At 44.4% G+C, this 23,558-nt stretch overlaps 1 protein-coding gene across 1 annotated transcript in view; it reads left to right on the top strand.

Annotated features, from left to right (window-relative positions):
• Positions 1-23,267, top strand: part of mpp2b (MAGUK p55 scaffold protein 2b) — a 386,468-nt gene extending 363,201 nt beyond the window's left edge. The window contains exons 9-12 of the mRNA XM_070864011.1: positions 1,911-2,072; positions 8,705-8,907; positions 17,427-17,555; positions 22,679-23,267. Coding sequence (XP_070720112.1) covers positions 1,911-2,072; positions 8,705-8,907; positions 17,427-17,555; positions 22,679-22,855 — 671 coding nt within the window. The 3' untranslated portion in view covers positions 22,856-23,267. The remainder of the gene's footprint in view (positions 1-1,910; positions 2,073-8,704; positions 8,908-17,426; positions 17,556-22,678) is intronic.
• Positions 23,268-23,558: the final 291 nt, after the last annotated feature.

The raw sequence follows: 23,558 nt of genomic DNA, 5'->3' as shown, positions 1-23,558 counted from the left end.
CTCTGTTTCTTTTTAATGGATTTATTCAACATTAAACATATTTACAACATTGTAATCATTCCTTTGTACCATACAATCATTCCTTTACCAGTTTTAGGCTTCAGAAATTAAAGTTCAGTGTGTCACCCATGACATATATTAATCGATTGAACTTCAAAAACTAGTCAAAAGATTACATCCTTAAATTCCGAATAATTAAGCCACAAAGCCTTGTAATGCTCTTTTAGACTATGTTTGAAATACTCTTTCAGGATTATTTTTCTCCCCTTATAAAATAGAGCATTCCTTCGTTTGCCGATCACCAATCTGGCCACAGTATACGTTAAGTTAATGGCCACTCCACCAGACATGGACAGAGTTCCTGCAATCCCCATCTCAAAATAAAGTCCCATGAGACTCCCATTTTCGGTCTTGGGCCCCTACCCAACGAGAAAACTCCATACAACTCACTGTTTAATCCTGCTGAGCCATCGGAGTTGCTTCTGCCAAGCACAGTCTCTTAATCATGAAGCAAGGCTCTTCGTGTGTGTGTGTGTGTGTATATATATATATATATATATATATAGCAGCCTATTGGGTTCCCTCTGGGACAAACCCATCTGAGAATATGGGTAGCCAATTAATTCCCTGAACTCTGGCAATAGTCCTGTATAACCAGTCACCGAAAGCTATGTAAGGACGGTCCTAGTAAATTGCCCACTATTTTTTATCCCAACCCTGTGAAGGGATTCAGGGAGGGATCTCATTTCCTATTGTTCATTGGTGTACTTATTGTATCATAGAAACATAGAAACATAGAAAATAGGTGCAGGAGCAGGCCATTCAGCCCTTCTAGCCTGCACCGCCATTCAATGAGTTCATGGCTGAACATGAAACTTCAGTACCCCCTTCCTGCTTTCTCGCCATAACCCTTGATCCCCCGAGTAGTAAGGACTTCATCTAACTCCCTTTTGAATATATTTAGTGAATTGGCCTCAACTACTTTCTGTGGTAGAGAATTCCATAGGTTCACCACTCTCTGGGTGAAGAAGTTTCTCCTCATCTCGGTCCTAAATGGCTTACCCCTTATCCTCAGACTGTGACCCCTGGTTCTGGACTTCCCCAACATTGGGAACATTCTTTCTGCATCTAACCTGTCTAAACCCATCAGAATTTTAAACGTTTCCATGAGGTCCCCTCTCATTCTTCTGAACTCCAGTGAATACAAGCCCAGTTGATCCAATCTTTCTTGATAGGTCAGTCCCGCCATCCCGGGAATCAGTCTGGTGAACCTTCGCTGCACTCCCTCAATAGCAAGAATGTCCTTCCTCAAGTTAGGAGACCAAAACTGTACACAATACTCCAGGTGTGGCCTCACCAAGGCCCTGTACAACTGTAGCAATACCTCCCTGCCCCTGTATTCAAATCCCCTCGCTATGAAGGCCAACATGCCATTTGCTTTCTTAACCGCCTGCTGTACCTGCATGCTAACCTTCAATGACTGATGTACCATGACACCCAGGTCTCGTTGCACCTTCCCTTTTCCTAATCTGTCACCATTCAGATAATAGTCTGTCTCTCTGTTTTTACCACCAAAGTGGATAACCTCACATTTATCCACATTATACTTCATCTGCCATGCATTTGCCCACTCACCTAACCTATCCAAGTCACTCTGCAGCCTAATAGCATCCTCCTCGCAGCTCACACTGCCACCCAACTTAGTATCATCTGCAAATTTGGAGATACTGCATTTAATCCCCTCGTATCACTAGCTCTTTGGTGTTCCTGAAAGAACTCTTGGCAGGAGACAGGGCAGAGCCCGCATTTGCAAAGACTGAACCTGCAATTCAAAACACTCAACATCATTCATAGTAACCCTGTATCACGTGTCAGTGTGAATCCAGATTACTGTTCTGTTTAATTCCTAGAATTTGACCGACATGAACTTCTGATCTATGAGGAAGTAGCGAAGATGCCACCATTTCAAAGGAAGACTCTGGTCCTTATCGGGGCACAGGGGGTCGGGAGAAGAAGCTTAAAAAATAGACTCATTATGTCTGACCCAATGCGTTTTGGAACAACCATTCCTTGTGAGTAGATGTAAACTTTTATGTATGCATAAACCCTGATTACTAAGTGGTTTGATATACTTTATGGTCATTTAGTTGTTTGTGACTGAACCACTGTAGGTATGGAAGAGAGGGGAGATGGGACAGGGAGAATATTAGAAAGTCCAACCTTAGAAAGAGAAATCAGTTAGATCAGAGTGTCCAATCTTTTGGAGCAGTAGACCAGATACATGTGTCAGAACAATGAGTGTGCCATATATGATTAAATTACTTTGTAGTCCAACTGATCATGATTAAACATCACATACAACTCTCAATGCATTTGGTATTTCTTAGAGTCTTTGGAGCATGACATTTCTACCATATAGTGAAATTACTAAATATAACAGCAGCGGGGAGAAATTCATGGCTCTAGCGCCATTAATTGCTGCTACAATGGCGGCTGCTGCTCTTTCGCCAACTGCTGGCGGTTCCCGTGGCAGCCGCTGTTTTCGTGCTTACCTTTGCACTGTTACTAACTGGCAGCGTCATACCGAACAAAATGGCGGTGTTGTGATGTAAATTGGCGTGCAATGCTGACTTTATGTCACAAGCGCGAACTTGGACCCTAGCGCTGAATTCAGCACTGTGTCTTAAGCATGCTGACAGTGGCAATGACTGCACCTTTTAAAGGGACATACACGCTGTTCAGATAAGTTTGGATTTAAGATTTTGGATTGGGTATTTTTGACTTTATTGAAGTGATGGTTTGCTGCAATAGATGTGAAAAGTTTTTTTTAAGTGTATAGGGAGTGCTGCTGGATGCTTGCAAGGGTTGGGGTGGTAAATGAAGGCCTTTGAGAAGACAGAAAATGCGGCAAACACTCAACAGGTCACACAACATCTGTGGAGAGAAAAACAGAGTTCACGTCTCAGGTTGAGATGCTGCCGAACCAGCTGAGTATTTCCAGGATTTTATGCTGCTTCCAATTTGCAGCATCCGCTTGCAGAGGGAAGAAGAAGACACCGAAAAAGAGGAAGTCGCAGAGGAGGAATCAGGCAGAAGGATGCCTTTTGTGACCGGGATTTCCGGGATGGAATTGTCTGCCTGCGGTCCCAGTGACCACAACCCCAATTCCCCTTTCAACATTAGTCCCACACCGTACCTTACATCTGTTACTGACCATCACAATGTCCTTTGGCCATGATGCTGAAATAAAAGGCACCACAAAACAAACTTTCCAATCCACCTATATACGTCTAGCCATCCAATGTGACATTAGAAATCAACTCATCACCGTATGCATTCTCTTAGTGAGTGTCTTGTGTGTGCCTTTGCCTATCCTACTGATGACATGCAGTGCTACTCTCTGGCTGTGGCATGGTTAGTGGAAGGCTGTTGACTTTCAGTGGGGAACACTGCAAATGTCCTTGCTGGTTGAACTTGAGGAGCTGGTGACTGGGAGTGTCAAATCAATCATCTTCTGTTCTTGTTCTTCTTCACTCTCCTCTCCCTCTTCTTGATCACCCACTGGCTGGGCAGGCTGCATTTCTTGGGTGTGTGAAATGAGGAAGGCTCAAGGGTAGAGTTGTAATGATGGGAGGGGTGGGGGAAGTATGAGGTGCATGCCAGAAGGAAGATAACGTATGAGGATACCAGCATCTTGTATCCTTTCAGCCCCGCCGCTGGCCAAGGGCAAAACCATGCCCCTGCCAAGAATGGCCTGCACTGTCTCCTCCAAGGAGGTGAGGTGAAGCTAGGAATGGGAGATGTGCCTCGTGATTGGTGCAGATTGTTGGTAGGTGAGTGATTGAGGGTCATGCATTGAGCAGTGTGTGATGCTAGTGGTATAGTTGGTAGGTGATGGCTTTTCAAGATGCATTGATTGACCTTTACCAGTGGTCTGAGATCATGAAGCTTCTTTAGACACTGGAGCCAGAAGGTGGGGGCGACACTGCTGGCAGTGACGGCCTCAGTGATGTACTCCCACAGCCTATTTTCTGAAGGGTGTTTTGGCCCGTGTGGGTAGAGGGCCTCTCTTGTAATGTTGACACCCTGCACAAAGCTGCAGTGCGAGACCCTGGGTGCCCTGTCGCTGACTTGCTGAGCCATTTGTATTAGTGCTGAGGCAGTTTTCCCATCTGTTGAGGTTAGGAAGGTAATTCAGCTTTAAGAGGTGAATATTCACATTTGGAACTTTTTAATGTTGAATATTTTTTTTTAAAAGGCAGAAAGGGCTGAAAACTGCATTGGTTCGTATTTTAATTTGTATTGCCTGAGTGTGCATGGCCCCTTTAATTCTCAGGCTGCTTCATTACCCACAATTCCGTGCGAGCTCCACAGTCTCTCTTCCAGAGGCTGTGTGAAGTTCGAATGCCACATATGGACACAAACTTCATCTGGAATGCCTCCAGCAACGCCACCAGGACGGCATCACATGGAAAGCAAGTGCTGTGCCAACAATTTCCATGCCCCACCCATTTTGCTGTTTAGCATTGCCGACATTTTCAGCGGCCGTTAATTCCAGTTGCCAACGTTGGCAAACACAAATCCCCCACCCCACCCCCCCCCCGCCTCCCAGGAATATTCTGGGATGTCTGTAATTAGAAATGCACTTCTATTTGTCAATGCTGTGTGATTTTTCAGTAACTGGGTCACCTAACAGCCTTCTCCACAGAGACGGCGTAGGTGAAGCCATCGACACCTTCAGCTCCCAGTTCATCCGTTACATACTACAAAGTCTCAATACTCAACCACAACACTTTCTACCTTAGAAGATAGAATTATCGCACAGGGGGTTTTCCTAATTCACCATGTTCTATCATAAGGCATCCCTGATCACTTCCAACATGAAGCCAGTATTGACATCAGGTATTATTTTTTACAAGCTCTAAATATCTTTATGACAATGAAACATTCGTGGTGTATTTTCTAATGTAAGAATGCAAGTATCAGCTGTTCCTGTTCTAATCGCAGTCACAGCTCAATCTTATGAGCTTGCTGGTTCTGGGGTTGATGTTGTTCAGAGATTTAGCGCTCATAATTTAATCCCTATAATCCTTCATAATTGTGCTGAACCTGTTCTTCATATCATTCCAATAAGATATTTCATACCAAGACCCTAGGCATAGTGCTGTAATTGTTTCATGGCTAATTATGGATTAGACATAGTAAAAGGTCAAAAGTTAAGCGATTTATAACAACAACTTGTATTTATATAGCGTTTTTAACATAGTGAAACGCCCTAAGGCGCTTCACAGGAATATTGAGAGATGAAACATTTGACACTGAGACACTCAAGTAGAAATTAACGCAGGTGACCAAAAGCATGGTCAAAGAAGTATGTTTTAAGGAGTGTCTTGAAGGAGGATAGAGAGGCAGAGAGGTTTAGGCAGGGAGTTCTAGAGCTTGGGACCTAGGTAACAAGATACGGCCATCAATGGTTGAGTGATTATAATCAGGAGGGAAGCATTGGAGGAGCACAGACATCCGGGAGGTTGTGGAGCTGGAGAAGATTAGAGATAGGGAGAGGTGAGGCCATGGAGGGATTTGAAAACCAGGATCAGAATTTTAAAATCGAGGCATTGCTTAACGAAAAGCGAGGTCAGCGAGCACAGAGGTGAGCGGGACTTGGTGCGAGTTAGGACACGGGCAGTTGAGTTTTGGATCACCTTTAGTTTACATAGGGTAGAATTTATGGTAGAAATCGGCCAAAGTCACAGGCATGTAGTAACCGATCTATGTCTATTTTGCCATCTCCAGCCCTGATTCAGCCCATCAGCTGCTTAAAACCTCATCCATGCCATTATTACCTCCAGATTCGACTATTCCATTGTTCTCTTGGCCGGCCTCCCAACATCCACTCTACATAAACTTCAAAACTCTACTGCCCAGATCCTAACTCGCACCGAGTCCCTTTCTCACATCATATCTGTGCTTGCTGATCTATATTGGCTTCCATTCTGGCAATGTCTCGATTTTAAAATTCTCTTCCTTGTGTTCAAATCCCTCCATGCCTCTCCCCTCCCAACTTTATAACCTCCTACAACCCTCCGAGAACTCTGTCCTCCAATTCTGGCCTCTTACGCATCCCTGATTTCCATTGTCCCACCATTAGTGACGGTGCTTTCAGCTGCCATGGCCCTAAATTTTGGAATTCCCTCACTAAACCTCTTTGCATCTCTACCTCTCTCTCCTCCTTTAAGATACTCCTAAAACCTACCTTTTTGACATAGCATTTGGTCACCTGTCTTAATATTACTTTATGTAGCTCTTTGTCAAACTTTGGTTTGATAATCGCTCCTGTAAAGAGCCTTCGGAGGTTTTACTATGTTGAAGGCACTATATAAATGCAAGTTGTTGTGTGTGTCTCTCTCCTCTGTCTCATCTCCTTCCTCTCCACTTCTTCAACCCACCCCCACCTCCCCCCGGCCAACACTGATGTTTTTTCTCTCTCATTTCTGCCTCTAAAAGCTCAGCCAACTGAAAGCCACAATAAAATGGTGGCAGCCAATTGCCAGCAAATGCTTTGCTGAACTTTGAAAACATGTAGATCACTTGATTTTATATTGCAATGCTGGAACATAAGAATATTAAGAAATAGGAGCAGAAGTAGGCCATTTGGCCCCTTGAGCCTGCTCCGTCATTCAATAAAATCATGGCTGATCCGATCCCGACCTCAACTCCACTTCCCTGCCCATTCCCCAAAACCCTTGAATTCCTTATCTTTCAAAAATCTGTCTATCTCCAACTTAAAGATACTCATTGACCCAGCCTCCACTGCTCTCCGGGGTAGAGAATTTCAAAGATTCATGACCCTCAGAGAAGAAATTCCTCTTCATATCCACTTTAAATAGGCGACCCCTTATTTTGAGACTATGATTCGATAGTTTCGCCGAAGTCTTGAGCCGGTGGTTTTGAAATACCGCTGTAAAACGGACCGCCGACGTGCAAGACTGGAAATACTGCGATCGTCGTAGTTTGGATGTTCGGCGCAACCGCATTCTGGTTGAAAAAAACGCAGAGAAAAACATGAATTGCAGCCCCAAAAACAACGGTACGTATGAAGACCTGCAAAAAAGGTAAGTTAAAGTTTTTATTTTTAATTTTTTTCTCAGCACTTGCTTATTTAAGGGTATTGTAAAAGTTTTGCGGTTTTTTTTTTGTGTTTTCCCCCCCTCCCGAGGCCCAACTCACAGCGGTATTCAGCCTCAGTTGCCGGGATCGGCCAGCAAACTAGTGCCCACGGATTTGGCCGGGCAGCCTGGCATCCCCTCTCGGGTGCCAGGCCAGGGGCCCGGCTGAACCCCTCCCTGGTGGCCCAGTGGCCGAAGATCTAAAATGCCCGATTCTATCTCTCCCCTTTAACGGAGGTGAGAGAGCGTGGTGACACACTCGTGGACACCGGCAGAGTCCCGTGTCCCGCCCCAACTTCCGCCCCTCAGCCCGCCTTATCGCTGCACTTACGCCCCAACTATGACCGCCTTCCAGTCCACTGTTAAAAAAAAAATACTAAATGCCAAAAATCAATGGAAAGGCCGCCTCAATGATCCCGGCGGATAAAACTTAAAGAAAAAGATAGGTCCACCAGCTCTCTGGCAGTCCTGAATTTCGGCTCCCATTTCTCTACTGCATCTGCAACAGTAGCCTCAAAGTTTGCATTACGTACTGTATGAAAAGACATGTGTAGCTAAGGCAGACACAATCTGTATCTCGTGTGACCAATAGAAAATCAGTCAATTATGTTATATAACCCATAGAATATCTCTACTTATGTTTGAGCCATAGAAGATCATTCAATTATAAGTTACAATTCATAGACGAACAGGCAAACGCAGCAACCAATTTGTGTACAACAAAGTCCCACAAACAACAATTGAGATAAATGACCAGTCCATCTCTTCTGGTGGTGTTGGTTGAGGTAGAAATGTTAGTCAGAACACCAGAAGGCCTCCCCTGCTGTTCTTCAAATAATGCCACAAGATCTTTTACCTGGACAGGCAAATGGGGCCTTGTTTTAACATCTCATCTGAAAGACAGCACCTTTAACAATGCAGCACTCCCTGTCAGCCTTGATTATCTGCTGAGGACCTGGAGTGGGGCCTGAACTCATGCCTGACTGACTCAGAGGAAAGAGTGCTCCCACTGAGAGAGCAAACTGTGCTTTTTGGGAAGAGATGAAAACTGGTGGATGATATACACTCAGTGAGACAGTGAAAGACATGGAAGTAACTAAGTAAGTCAGTGAAAGAGCATAGGAAGTTGCACACAGATAAAAGACAAGAACATGGAGGAAATAATCAAAAATCCACAAATGTAGAAAAACTGAATTAAAATGTAAAATGGTAGAAACATTCAGCACCCTAGAAGAGTAAAATTAGGCTAGCACCCAGGACTCCACCCCCTCCCCCTACCCCAAATCAGTTTTAGGTGAAGGATTTCACCCATTTTGCGCTGTTAAGTCCTGCTAACGTGCTTGTTTATCTTAACTTGCTCGCTTATCTTTCAGCTTCCAATGCTGTCCAAGGCTCTGCACCCAAAACATTAACCTATTTTTTCTCTTTTCACACATCGACAGACTTGTTGTCTACTTCTGCTTTTGTTTCCAGTGGTTTGTAGTCTTTTCATTTTCTTTGAAGTGCTTGAAGATTCTTGTTGTATCTCTTCATTATAGTCACCTCACGTAAGCCAAAGGAGGAAGAGAACGATGGTCATATTTATGCCTTTGTATCCCGTGCTGAAATGGAAAATGACATCAAAGGCGGGCGGTATCTGGAGCACGGTGAATATGAAGGGAACCTTTACGGAACCAAGATTGATTCCATTCATGAGGTTGTTGAATGTGGAAAAATATGCATCTTGGATGCAAACCCACAGGTATGGGAAGGATTAGATATTCTCATAATTGCAACATAATATTTCTATGAATGTCAATTTGGAAATCAATTCATTGTGGATTGTTCTGGAGAATGCTCTTTGCTTGCAATGCACATTAAAAAGCTGCAATAAATGCATTGCAGCCTATATTGGAATCCATGCTCTGGGTGGTCATCATAGGTGGTTATCACAGTATTGTAAAACTCACTTACAACAATGAAGTTAGAGGGGGAGAAATTCACTATCACTCTGTATGGGGCATACACAGGATCAGTTTCTATCTCTGTTGATGGCACTCAGCTTTACTGCTAACGATTTCAAACTTTAAAAAAAGTCACTATTTGCACTCCAAGAAGAGCGCTTGAAATTGTAATTGTAAAACAAATTGATTTTTACTTAGAAGTCAGTCAACACGATAAAGGATCAATAGCAATAGTATATATGAAAGGGCTGTACTGTGCAAGTCAATGTTTCAGCATTTTCCTTCGCCCCACATCAAAACAATCGCCCCAGTATATTTGTTATGAGTACTGACTTCACTGCAGTTTCAGGGTCAGCCTCATTTTCATCTATTCATTAAAAAAATAATTTCTAATTATATCAATATGAATTTTTATCACACTGCCATTCCTTCAGACATTGTTACTATAGTGTGTATAGAGTGTATCTCAGTCATGTACTCCCTAATGAATCCCACAAGGGGTGTTTAAAATCATAAAGGATTTTAGACTATTTCCAACGACTGAAGGGTCGATAACCAGAGGGCACAGATTTAAGGTTGTTATGTCTTGAATAAAGCAATGTGACTGGGTACTGTAGACATGACCTTAGTCACTTTATTCTAACTCCAGCGTGCTGGTATAGCATGGGAGGCCTGCTTATATACAGTGCTCCCAAGGGATGCTGGGATCCCTTGGGACTCCAACAGATGCATCCTCTGGTGGCAGTAAGATGCTGGTTATATAGTGTTGCATACATAACAAAGGTGATTGGCAAAAGTACCAGAGGCAACATGAGGAAAATAAATTTATGCAACGCGTGGTTAGGATTTGGAATGCACTGCCTGATAAGGGTGGTGGTACAGATTCAATAGTGGCCTTGAATAATTATTTCAAGGAGAAAAATTGCAGGGATATGAGGAAAGAGCGGGGGAGTGGGATTCACTGGTTGCTCTTCGAAAGAGCCAGCGCAGACTCAACGGGCTGAATGGTCTCCTTCTGTGCCATACTATTCTATGATTCTAAGAGGGTGGAGGCTTTTCATCCAGAGGCTACCCGGTGACCTGGTTGGATTTTTCTAAATGAGTTATTTGCCCTGATATTGGCAGCGAGGGTGCAGGGGAACATGGTAGCATGGGGAAAACCCGGCAAGGCCGAGAACTTGGAGGACCCGCCGATCTGAATGGCAGGGCCTCATTTAAAAAATCTGCTGCTGACTTATTTACATGGTGGGACTGGGGGGGCGGCGGGGTGGGGGGAGCAAAGAAAGACCATCGGGCCTGCTCCTCCTGCCCCACAAGGAGCGCTAAAAAGAGCTGATCTTCAGCACTATCTAGGCCAGTCGGCACCTCCCGCCTCGATCTGCTGTCAGGAATCCAACAGCATGGGCTTCCCACTCACTCACTTTTGGGGGTCAAGGGCAGAATCTATTTGGTTGAAGTTAACAATAGAGGTGCCATTACATTACTAGGTGTATTCTATAGGCCACCAATGAGTGGGAAAGATATAGCGGAGCAAATTTGCAGGGAAATTACAGAGAGGTGCAAGAACTATAGAATAGTGATAATGGGGGACTTGAATTATCCTAATATAGACTGGAATAGTAATAGTGAAAAGAGCAGAGAGGGGGAAAAATCTCTGGAGTGTGTTAAGAACTTTCTTGATCAGTACGTTTCCAGCCCAACGAGGGAGGAGGCCTTGCAGGATCTGGTCCTGGGGAATGAGGTGCGTCAAGTGGAGTAGGGGAACATTTAGGTAACGGTGATCATAGTATCATAAGGTTTAGATTAGCTATGGAAAAGGACAGATTAGCTATGGAAAAGGACAGGCAATCTCGAGTAAACATCCTTAATTAGCGGAAGGCCAATTTCAGTGGGTTGAGAACGGATCTGGCCCGGGTAAATTGGAATCAAAGATTGGCAGGCAAAACTATAGCTAAACAATGGGCTGCCTTTAAAGAGGAAATGGTTTGGGTACAGTCGAGGTACATTCCCATGCAGGGGAAAGATAGGACAACTATATAGCCAGAGTTCCCTGGAGGATGAAAAAGATGGAGAGTAAGATGAAGCAGAAAAAGAGCTTGTATGATGGGGGCAAAGGGGCAGTATGAGAATGGATTAGCAACTAACATAAAAGGGAATTCAAAAGTCTTCTATTGGCATATAAATAGTAAACCTACAGTAAGAGGAGGGGTGGGTCTGATTAGAGATCAAAAAGGAGACCTATGCATGAAGGCTGAGAGCATGGTTCAGGTACTAAATGAGTATTTTGCATCTGTCTTCACAAAGCAACAAGATGCTGCCAAAGTCATAGTGAAAGAGGAGGTAATGGAGATACTGGATGAGATAAAAATTGTTAAGAGGAGGTACTAGAAAGGCTGTCTGTACTTAAAGTTGATAAGTCACCAGGACCGGATGGGATGCATCCTAGGATGCTGAGGGAAGTTAAGGAGGAATCGCAGAGGTACTGGTCATTTTCTTCCAATCCTCCTTGGATACTGGGGTGGTGTCAGAGAACTGGAGAATTGCAAATGTTACACCATTGTTCAAAAAAAAGTGTAAGGATAAACCTAGCAACTACAGGCCAATTAGTTTAACCTCAGTAACAGAGAAGCTTTTAGAAAGGATAACCTGGGTAAAGTCAACAGTCACACTTCTTCACTCAGCGAGTTGTTAACCTGTGGAATTCCGTACCGCAGAGAGTTGTTGATTCCAATTCATTGGCTATATTCAAGAGGGAGTTAGATATGGCCTTTACGGCTAAGGGGATCAAGGGGTATGGAGAAAAAGCAGGAAAGGGGTACTGAAGGAATGATCAGCCATGATCTTATTGAATGGCGGTGCAGGCTCGAAGGGCCGAATGGCCTACTCCTGCACCTATTTTCTATGTTTCTATGTCACTTGGACGGTGTGGATTAATTAAGGAAATCCAGCACAGATTTTTTTAAAGGCATATCACGTTTAATTAACTCGATCAAGTTTTTTGATGAGGTAACAGAGAGGACTGTTGAGGGTAATAAGGTTGATGTGGTGTAAATGGACTCCCAAAAGGCATTTGATAAAGTGCCACATAATAGGCTTGCCCGAAAATTTGACGCCCATAGAATAAAAGGGACAATGGCAGCATGGATATGGAATTTGCTAAGTGACAGGAAACTGAGAGTGGTGAACGGTTGTTTTTCGGACTGGAGGAAGGTATACAGTGGTATTCCCCAGGGGTCGGTACTAGGACCACTGCTTTTCTTGATATATATTAATGACTTGGACTTGGATGTACAGGGCATAATTTCAAAATTTGCTGATGACACAACTTGGGAATATAGAGAACAGTGAGGGGGCTAGTGATAGACTTCAAAAGGATATAGACAGACTGATGAAATGGGCGGACACATGACAGATGAAATTTAAGTCAGAAAAATGCAAAGTGATACATTTTGGTCGAAAGAATGAGGAGAGGCAATATAAACTAAAGGGTACAATCCTAAAGGAAGTGCAGGAACAGAGAGATCTGGGGGTATATGGGCACAAATCATTGAAGAAAGCGGTTAAAAAAGCAAACTGTATCCTGGACTTCATAAATAGAGGCATATAGAGTACAAAAGCAAGTAAGTTATGATGAACTTCTATAAAATACTGGTTCAGCCTCAACTGGAGTCGGACACTGAATTTCAGGAAGGATGTGAAGGCCTTAGAGAAGGTGCAGCAAAGATTTATGAAAATGATTCCAGGGATGAGGGTCTTCAGTTACGTTGATAGATTAGAGAAGCTAGGGTTATTCTCCTTAGGGCAGAGAAGGTTGAGAGGAGATTTGATAGAGGTGTTCAAAATCATGAGGGGTCTGGACAGAGTAGCTAGAGAGAAACTGTTCCTATTGGCAGAAAGGTCGAGAGCCAGAGGGCACAGATTTAAGGTGATTGACAAAAGAACCAAAAGCGACATGAGGAAAAACCTTTTTACGCAGCCAGTGGTTAGGATCTGGAATGCACTGCTGAAAGGATGGCGGAGGCAGGCTCAATCGTGGCTTTCGAAAGGGAATTGGATAAGTACCTGAAGGAAAGAAAATTGCAAGACTACGGGGTAAAGGCAGGGGAGTGGGACCAGCTCAAATGTTCTTGCAGAGAACCGGCACAGGCTCGATGGGCCGAACGGCCGCCTTCTGTGCTGCTACCATTCTTTTAAAACCCATTTAATAAATGTTTTCCCTCCCCAAAGATGGATAAATATGAATTACGTCAAGGAGAACGACTTCACCCAGGTTCTGTTCAATGGCTTTACCAACAATATCCAGGACGTCTTTTGTTTAGTGACATCATCACTTTGATTTTCACTTCTTTGGTTTTGTATTAATCAACATCAGCGTGGACTTTTACTGAGATTAATTAGGGAGCCATTTCTAATGATATGTTAACTGGATGAATCTATAACGTACATCATCCTATGACTGAATTTTTACTTTCCATGAAGATTCATGGGTATGTGTCAGTGCATCTCCATATGGTGTGTGTTAACGACACTCTGTGTCTCCAAACTGCCGTAAGGTCCTATTTGCTGTTGACCAAAGTGAGACACTCTAATCCTTAACTGGCCTCATGTCTGTGTTTCCACAGCCCACATTGATTGGATGCAGTCAAGTATGAAATGTTTAAATGCAAGAAAGATTGGGAACAAGTTTTCAATAAATCTTGCATTTGAATTTGATGAGGTAAGGGACTTAAGCGCATAGATCCATTTTCCCCTGCTAGACTATTAGGGGCTTAAATATATAACCAGCCTCCATGAGAAAGATTGGGATTGTGTACAGGCTGGATCAGTATAATTGTTTCCAAATTGACTGCCATTTCAGAACTGGTCTTCATGCACAATAAAGACACATCAGTGCTGGAAATAGCTTTCCATTCTCTGGGCTCATAAACACACAGAGAAGGTGGTAATTGATTCAGGATCAACTGACAGCTTGAAACGGGAGCTGGATTGGGCGAGAAGAGGGTTAGAGATATCAATGGCTCGGCTCGGCTTGTTCTTTGTTCAGGCAAGGTTGGGGAAAGAGACTCACTATTCCTAAAATTAAGGGGGCAACCGGTATTGACCCATGTAAGGGGGCAGTACATGATAGAACAATCATACAGGGGGGCCGAAATTGGCTATCACACCGGTTGGGGGCGGTAACCTTTACAAGGCCGGACATTCTGCGCCCAGCACAGAGACAGTGGTGGGGTCAAGAGAGGTAGTGGAGAGGTAGAGTGAGGCTGGGGGGTGGGGCGGAGAGTGAGGCTGGGGGACGGGGGGCGAGGAGGGGAAGAGTGAGAGTGTGTCTGGGGAGGACAGAGAGTGTGTCTGGGGAGGACAGAGAATGTGTCTGGAGGGGACAGAGAGAGGCTCGGGGGGACAGAGGGAGGCTGGGGGGGGTGGGGGAGAGAAAGAGAGAGGCTGTGGGGGGAGAGAGAGAAAGAGAGAGGCTGTGGGGGGAGAGAGAGAGAGAGAGAGAGAGAGAGAGACTGTGGGAGGGGGAGAGAGAGAGAGAGAGAGAGAGAGAGAGAGAGGCTGGAGGGCGGGGGGGGGGGAGAGAGAGAGGCTGGAGGGCGGGGGGGGGAGAGAGAGAGGCTGGGGGGCGGGGGGGAGAGAGAGAGGCTGGGAGGGCGGGGGGGAGAGAGAGAGGTTGGGGGGGTGGGGGGGAGAGAGAGAGGCTGGGGGGGCGGGGGGGAGAGAGAGAGGCTGGGTGGGGGGAGAGAGAGGGAGGCTGGGGGGGGGGAAAGAGAGGGAGGCTGGGGGGGGGAAAGAGAGAGAGGCTGGAGGGGGGAGAGAGGCTGGGGGGGGAAAGAGAGGCGGGGGGCGGAGAGAGAGAGGCTGGGGGTTGGAGAGGGGGGCTGGGGGGAAAGAGAAAGGCTGGAGCGGGGGAAAGAGAGGCTGGGGGTGGAGAAGAGTGGCTGGGGGAGAGAGAAGCACTGTGCGGGAGAGAGAGAGGCTGGGGGTGGGGGGGGGGAAGAGAGAGAGAGCGAGAGAGAAAGGCTGGGGTGTAGAGAGAGAGGGAGGCTGGGCGTGGGGGAGAAAGAGGGAGGCTGGGGGGGGGGGGGAGTGAGAGAGAGGGTGGGGGTGAGTGAGAGAGAGAGGGGGGGAGAGAGTGAGAGAGGCTGCAGGGTCGGGAGAGAGAGAGAGAGACTGGGGTGGATAGGAGGCGCTGGGGAGAGAGAGAGAATGGCGGGGGGGAAGGGAAGAGCCATGGGTGGGGGGTGAAGACGCTCTTCCAGCCCCCTACATCGTTGGAGTGCATGATTTCCAGAAGTCACGAGATTGTCACTATTTATTTCATGCCCAATAAACCTGTTAACATTCCGTACACAATGTTTGCCCTATCTTTGGGGGAGGGAGAGAATGCACTTGCGCTGAGATAAGGCACTTCGGCTGGGGGAGGGATGTACTTGGACTGGGGTAAGGCACTTCGGCTGGCCCTTGCTATCTTCTCGGGAGCTCTGTCCTCTGTCGCTTCAGGAAGTTAAAGTCAGTGAGACCTTGGGATGGGCGATTCCAGTGACAAATTCCTGTGAAACTTCAGGGTTTGGCTTATCCTCCAAGGGGACCAATCAGAAACAAAGGGTGGAGCATGTTGGTCATTTTTGCAGTACAACTAAGCACGTCCTTCAAAAAACATCACATTTCACACATTTGCACAGCTCTATACTTATCCTATAACTCTGAATCCCATTCTAGTTAATAAAAATATGAGTTTCATGTGTTAAAATAGTGTCAAGTACTAGAACCACGCACACTGCTTTTCTCTGAATCCTCATTAACACATTAGTGTCCTTTCGAAAGCATGGTGCCCAAAACTTCAAACAATAGTCACAAAACTTCGCATAAGCTTTCCAAATATGGCACCACCAAGCAATCTTTGCAAAGTTTAATAGCGTGAGATGCTAATGGCTATAAGATTTAGAAATAAAACATCCAAGCAGTACTGAATTTACACAAGTGACTAATGCAACAATATTTTTAGTGGCTGGTCAATTTCAATAAAAAGACAATTTCTACACTTGCTGCACCACCATGGGTTTCCTACCAATAGGATGCCAGCGCTGGTCGAACACCACCACATGGTCCTTTGATCCCCTCCCCATGTCCCTCGGCAGCAGTGGAGGCTTATGGTGACTCAGTGATTGTGTGTTGGCATTCTAGCTGTACATTCCAGCCTATTGGTGTTCAAACATGAATAGCCAGCAATCTGTCAAAAGCGACATGGAGGAGCTTTCATTTTAACCAGACTAATTTCTCTGAAGGAGGCCATTTAGTAACAAAATACTTTTCTTCAAACAGAACTAACCTTTCAAATCTCCTGCATCAAGAGGTTGTGTAATTACATTGCCCATCAATCTCCTTTATGCGTGGAAAACAGTGAAAATGAGAATAGCGACAAACAATTACTGGAAACACAATCTTATGTCTACTCTTAGAGTTGGGAATTATGATTTTGATTAGTTTCATTCATAATTGTTGCATTTCCAAGAAGATCTGAAGTTGCATCAGTTCTCGGAATAACCAGCAACATCGCCAAATCATATTGATACATGTCATTTTACAAATCTGGTAAAATGTCATGCAGGTTAGTGGTATAAGGAAATTTTTGATACAGGAACATTTTTCAAAGAGTTTAAATCCCAGAGGATACAAGTTCAAAATGAGGAAATTTGGACGAAGAAAGGAACTTAAACAAAACTTAATTTTACATAATGAATAAGAGAGTTTAGGGATAAATATATCAAGGGAAGGTAGCTGAATTGAAGAACATCAATGGGCATCAAGATGTTGAGGAAGTCCAGAACCAGGGGACATAGTCTTAGGATAAGGGGTAGGCCATTTAGAACTGAGATGAGGAGAAACTTCTTCACTCAGAGTTGTTAACCTGTGGAATTCCCTACCGCAGAGAGTTGTTGATGCCAGTTCATTGGATATATTCAAGAGGGAGTTAGATATGGCCCTTACGGCTAAGAGGATCAAGGGGTATGGAGAGAAAGCAGGAAAGGGATACTGAGGGAATGATCAGCCATGATCTTATTGAATGTCTCCTATTTTCTATGTTTCAATGAATGTTAATTCGGCCCCCGCCTGCCTTTTCGGTGGCCTGATTTGTGTTTGTTAAATTTTAAATGGCCGGGAATGGGGTTGGGTTGCTCAATCCCGATATTTTAAGCACCCACCTCCCGACCCTCTTCTGCCTGTTTTAAGAGTGGGAGCGTGTGGTCAATGGTTAAAATCGAGGTCATGATACTGATGGGGAAAATGAATCTTTCTGTGTTCCTGTCTTTTGCAGGCGCTGAAGGTGCTGAGGACATCTGAATTCATGCCTTATGTGGTATTCATTGAGGCTCCAGATTTGGACACACTCCGGGCAATGCACAGGGCAGCTATTGATGCAGGAGTTACAACAAAACAATTAACCGTAAGTTGAGTTTGTGTAAATTTATCTATTTCCACCCAACATCCTCAAATCTCAATTTGATGACAATGTTTCAGTTTTGTTTAGTGTAGTAAAGGAAAAGATAAATTCACCTTTTAAGTGATTAATATAAATAAAGGAATTTGATTTACTTTGTAAGCCATCAGGCATAGTAGATATTTATGTTCTTTTCACAGATTAGTTTTGAAATTGAAATATAAAGATGATGAAGTAAACACTTAGGGGCAAAAGCTGACAGTTCATTTGTACTGTGCAGGTTATACATGTTTCAGTATCCTTTCAAACCAGGTCAGTTGTAGAAAAAAGGCTGCTTTGTGACAGTGACAAGTTATGCTGGTGATGAAGGAGCATTTTATTTTTTAAGTGTGCATCTGTAGCATGTCTGTCATATTAATGTTGCATATTTCCTGAACAAATAATCTACTTGTCTTGTATATATCTTGTGCTAATGCTATAAAGTATCCCTGTGGTCTGATTGTTTGCATCCTGACATCTGTCGTCGGGAAAATGCTGGAATCCATTATTAAGGAAGTGGTATCAGGGCAAATAAGAAAATCATATGATTAAGCAGTGTCAACATGGTTTTATGAAAGGGAAATCATGTTTAACAAATTTATTCGGGTTTTTTTGAAGATGTAACTAGCAGGAAAGATAAAGGGGAACCAGTGGATGCAGTGTATTTGGATTTCCAAAAGGCATTCGATAAGTTCCCACATAATAGGTTGTTACACAAGAAAAGAGCTCATGGGGTTGGGGGTAATATATTAGCATTGATAAAGGATTGGTTAAATGGCAGAAAGTAGAGATAAATGGGTCATTTTCTGATTGGCAGGCTGTAACTAGTGGGGTGCCACAAGGATTGGTGTTAGGGCTTCAGCTATTTATAATCTATATTGATGACTTGGATGAAGGGACCAAGCGCAATGTATCCAAGTTTGCTGATGTTACAAAGTTAGGTGGAAAAGTAAGCTGTGTGAGGAGGATACAAAGAACAAAGAGATATAGACCGGTTAAGTGAGTGGGCAATAAGGTGGCAGATGGAGTGTAATGTGAGGAAATGTGAGTTTATTCACTTGGGTAGGAAGAATAGAAAAACAGAATATTTTTTAAATGGTAACAATAAAATGTTGGTGTTCAGTGAGATTTGAGTACCCTCGTACAGGAAACACAGGGGCTGGATTTTTCTCCAGGGCGGCGGGTTGGGGGCAGGGGGCCTCTGAAGTGGGTGGGAAACCCGGGAGGCCAGGTTTACCGTGGGCCCTGCCAACTTTAACGGCAGGGCCTGATTTAATGGGCCCAAGTTTCCACATGATTTGCGCCTGATTTTTAGGAGCAACTGGTGGAGAACGGACTATCTTAGAAATCGCAATTCTCCACATTTTTTTTTCTGCAATTCTAGTCAGGTAGAACAGTTCTACTTTGGAACAGAATGTTTTCTTCAAAAGGGGGCGTGTCCGGCCACTGACGCCTGATTTCAAAGTTTCCACAGTGAAAACATACTCCAAACTAACTTAGAATGGAGCAAGTGAAGATTTTTGTAGAACTGAAAAAACCTGTTCTACACATTAAAACATCAGGCGCAGGTTACAAATTAGGCGTCCAGAACGAGGTGGGGGGGGGAGGGGGGGGGGAAGGGAAGTCATTAAATTCTATAATAAATCCTTATTTATACTTATACAAATAAATCCAACCTGAATAAACATTTATAAACAAAGAAAAGATTAAATAAACCATCTTCCTACCTGTGTGAAAGTGCTTCAGCCAGCCTCACAAGTTCGTTCGTTCGTTCGTTCCCGACGGCAGGGGGGGAGGAGGAAGCCGTTCCCGATGGCGGGAGTGCGGGAGTGAGGGAGTGCGGGCCCGCCTGCCCGAACGCAGCGGGGGGGGGGGGGGGGGGGGGGGGGTTGGAAGATGTTCCAGACGGCGGGCGGAAAGGAGACAGTGAGAAGGCTGCAGGAAGCCTCAGTGCTGATGGCAATGTGATTTTATTAAAAAATGTTCAAAAATTAAACAGCTACAAAGAACTACAAAAATGGCTGCGTGCCAATGTTTTCCTTCCGCTCCAACGTGCACACGCAGGGTTGCCGACAGGAAAAAAACTAATTTAAATATACCCGCCCCCTCCCACTTATAAAATCGGCGCGAGTGTAGGCTCCGCCCCCCTGGGCGCCGTGCCAAACAGACAAGGAGCTGCAGGGCGCTCCAGAATCGGGAGGTTTTTTTCCGGCGCCGTTTTAGGTGCGAAAAACGGGCGCCCAGCTCGGAGGAGCGCCCGTTTTTTATCGTGTGAAAACTTGGGCCCAATGTGAGGTCTCGGATTCACGCCCACAACCAGCCAGATTGAAAGGTTGGCTGGCTGCGGGCGGGTAGGTCTCAGATGTGAGGGGTGGTTCCGGGGGATGAATCACGGGGTCGGCATGTTCAGGGATCATTGGGAGGGGGGAGGCATCGGTGCGTCTCCGCAGGGTGGTCGGCCAAGGAACTAAGGGATTGGGAATTAGCGGGGGCAGGGGGAGGGTATTGGGGGATCGGCATCAGCGGGGGGCGGGGGGGGGGGGTCGGGGATTGGGGAGGGATCGGGACCAGCCACCGGAGGATTATATCATTGGTGGGGTGGGGGGGGAGGCCTCATGGTGAGGATCGGCGACCTGGGGCGACCTCGGAAGGCAATCAAAGGCCTCATGAGGGGTTCTCTGATCTTAGAGGGCGGGTTAAATAGGGTCCCTGGATCCAGGAGGTAGATATAAAGCCACTTACCTGCAGGATACAGCAGTCCCCACCTCAGTTTAACTGCCGGGTTTCACAAATTGTGGCAGTCAAATTCAAAATGGAGGGACAAAAAGGAGGCTTCATTGCAATATTTAAATGATGGTAATGCCCCGGTTGCCCGCCCGCCCCCTGTCTCACCCTGCCCCACCTCTATTAAAACCGGAAGTGGGAGGGTTCGAGGTAGGATCAGGTCGAGAATCCCATTTTTAACAATTTAACGGCCCTTCCCCCGCTCCGAACCTGCCCGTTTTTTTACATAAGAAGATAAGAACATAAGAAATAGGAGCAGGAGTAGGTCATGTGTCCCCCTCGGGCCTGCTGTGCCATTCAGTAAGATCATGGCTGATCTTGGCTTCAACTCCACATCCCTGCCCATTCCCCATAACCCTTGACTCGCTTATCATTCAAAAATCTGTCTATCTCCACCTTAAATATATTCAATGACCTAGCCCCACAGCTCTCTGGGGTAGAGAATTCCAAAGATTCACGACCCTCTGAGAAAAGAAATTCCTCCTCAATTCCGTTTTAAATGGGCGACTCCTTATTTTGAAACTATGCCCCCTAGTTCTAGATTCCCCCACGAGGGGAATCATCTTCCCTGTATCTACCGTGTCGAGCCATTTCAGAATCTTATCAGAATCTGTTTCACTAAGATCCCCTCTCATTCTTCTAAACTCCAATGAGTATAGGTCCAATCTGCTCAACCTTTCTTCATAAGACAACCCCTTCATCTCAGAAATCAATCTAATGAACCTTCTCTGAACTATCACTAATGCAAGTATATCCCTCCTTAAATAAGGACACCAGAACTGTGCACAGTACTCCTATTGTGGTCTCACCAACGCCCTATACAGTTGTAGCAAAACTTCCCTACTTTATACTCCATTCTCTTTACAATAAAGGCAAACATTCTATTTGCCTTCCTAATTACTTGCTGTACCTGCATGCTAACTTTTTGTGTTTCATGAACAAAAATCCCCAGATCCCTCGGTCCCTCAGCATTTTGTAATCTCTCCCCATTTAAATAATTTCATTTTTTATTTTTCCTATCAAAGTGGATAACCTCACATTTTCCCACATTATACTCCATCTGCCAGATTTTTGCCCACTCACTTAGCTTATCTATATCCCTTTGCAGATTATTTACGTCCTCTACACAATTTGCTTTCCCACCTATCTTTATATCTTCAGCAAATTTGGCTACATTACACTCAGTCCCTTCATCCAAGTCATTAATATAGATTGTAAATAGTTGAAGCCCCAGCACTGATTCCTGTGGCATCCCATTAGTTACCGTTTGCCAACTGGAAAATGACCCATTTATCCCAGCTCTCTGATTTCTGTTAGCTAGCCAATCCTTTTAGAGGGGAATTCCGTCCAGCATGCAGGTACAGCAAACAATTAGGAAGGCAAATGGCATGTTGGCCTTTATTGCAAAGAGGTTGCAGTACAAGAGTAAGGAAGTCTTACTATAATTGTACAGGGCTTTAGTGAGACAACACTAAACTGTGCACAGTCGTTTCCTTATCTGAGGAAGGACATACTTGCCTTAGAGGCGGTGCAATAAACGTTCACGAGATTAATCCCTGGGACAAGGTTGTCCTATGAGGAGAGCTTTAGTAGATTTGGCCTATACTGTGGAGTTCAGAAGAATGAGAGGTGATTTCATTGAAATATATTAGATACTGAGAGGTTGATTCTCCTGGCTGGAGAGTCTAGAACTAAGGGGCATAGTCTCAGGATAAGGGGTAGGTCATTTAGGACTGAGATGAGGAGGAATTTCTTCACTGAGGGTTGTGAATCTTTGGAATTCTCTACCCAAAAGGGCTGAGGATGCTGAGTCGTTGAATATATATTCAAAGCTGAGATCGATAGATTTTTGGACTCTAGGGGAATCAAGGGATATGGGGATCAGGCAGAAAAATGGAGTTGAGGTCAAAGATCATCCATCATCTTATGAATGGCGAAGCAGGCTTGAGGGGCCATATGGCCTACTCCTGCTCTTAATTCTTATGTTCTTATGATGCATGGCATGTATTGAGAATGTCAATACCTACTCCTGAGCCTGGAAGCGACATGTGCCATAGCAGCATATGAACACTTAACAAGTTGATATAAATTTTCTGTGTCTTATTTTAGTTGGAACATTAACCTGTTGATTTGGGAAATTAAGTATCTGTACATAGTTATTGAACAATGTAATATCAACGCTCTTAGTCTTTTCAAACGTCTACTAATCCATTACACTTTGGAATGCGGAATATTTTGTGAGGCAGAGCACATAATGTATTCCACAGTATAGCAATAAAGTCCCAATCTTTTATATTTCTTTCAAGGACACCGATTTGAAGAAAACTGTGGATGAGAGCTCCCGCATCCAGCGAGCATACAGCCACTACTTTGATCACACCATTATGAATGATAACCTTGACAAGGCCTTCCAAAAACTTCGGGCTGCCATGGAGAAACTCTGCACAGAGCCCCAGTGGGTGCCAGTGAGCTGGGTCTACTAACTTCCGAAAGGGTAGAGGAATATGGTTTATACAGAGCACCATTAACTTTATAGAAAAAGTCCTTTAGAACTAAGGAGACCTCCATTTGGACTAGTCATAATTGGGGCAGCAGCTCATGGTTCCAACTACTATATTTTGCCAATCAGCAATGAAGGTTAAATAAAAAGCGTTTTTAAAGGAAAGGATGGGAATACTCTCTGGCTACCATTATTTGTATTTTAGGAACAATACAGGAATTGGGCAAACTTAAGCTTCTTGGATAGTGGTGTACAAAGTGCGTTGGTTAATGGCAAATTCTGCTGGATTATTAAGGCAACTTAATTGACTCTACAAATCCATTAATTATCAAATAAATTCACAAGGAAACCAAGATTTCACTTATTTTATTCTTTGCAGGATTTCACCAGGAAAATGAACAACTAATTATTGCATTCCTTATAAGGTAAAATAATAATGGACACATTTGTGTTGGAATTTAAAGCGGTTATTCTTGTTTAAATTGTTAATATTGAAATTCTTTTAAAGTACCTCACAATGATAAAAGAGAGAGAGTTTGAATTCAAAGCTTACCCGGATTCTAACTTGAAACTGTTGCCATTATTTTCTAAAGCATCAAAATTTAATTCCATTGTACAGATTTGCACTTGCCATAGGCTGCTGGATACTGAGATTTTGGTTTTCATGCAATAACTGTGCACTATAT

Source organism: Pristiophorus japonicus, chromosome 21 (genome assembly GCF_044704955.1).
Source record: "Pristiophorus japonicus isolate sPriJap1 chromosome 21, sPriJap1.hap1, whole genome shotgun sequence".
Lineage (NCBI taxonomy): Eukaryota > Metazoa > Chordata > Chondrichthyes > Pristiophoridae > Pristiophorus > Pristiophorus japonicus.
The sequence above is the reverse complement of the archived record's forward strand: the minus strand, read 5'-3'. Positions and strand labels throughout refer to the sequence as shown.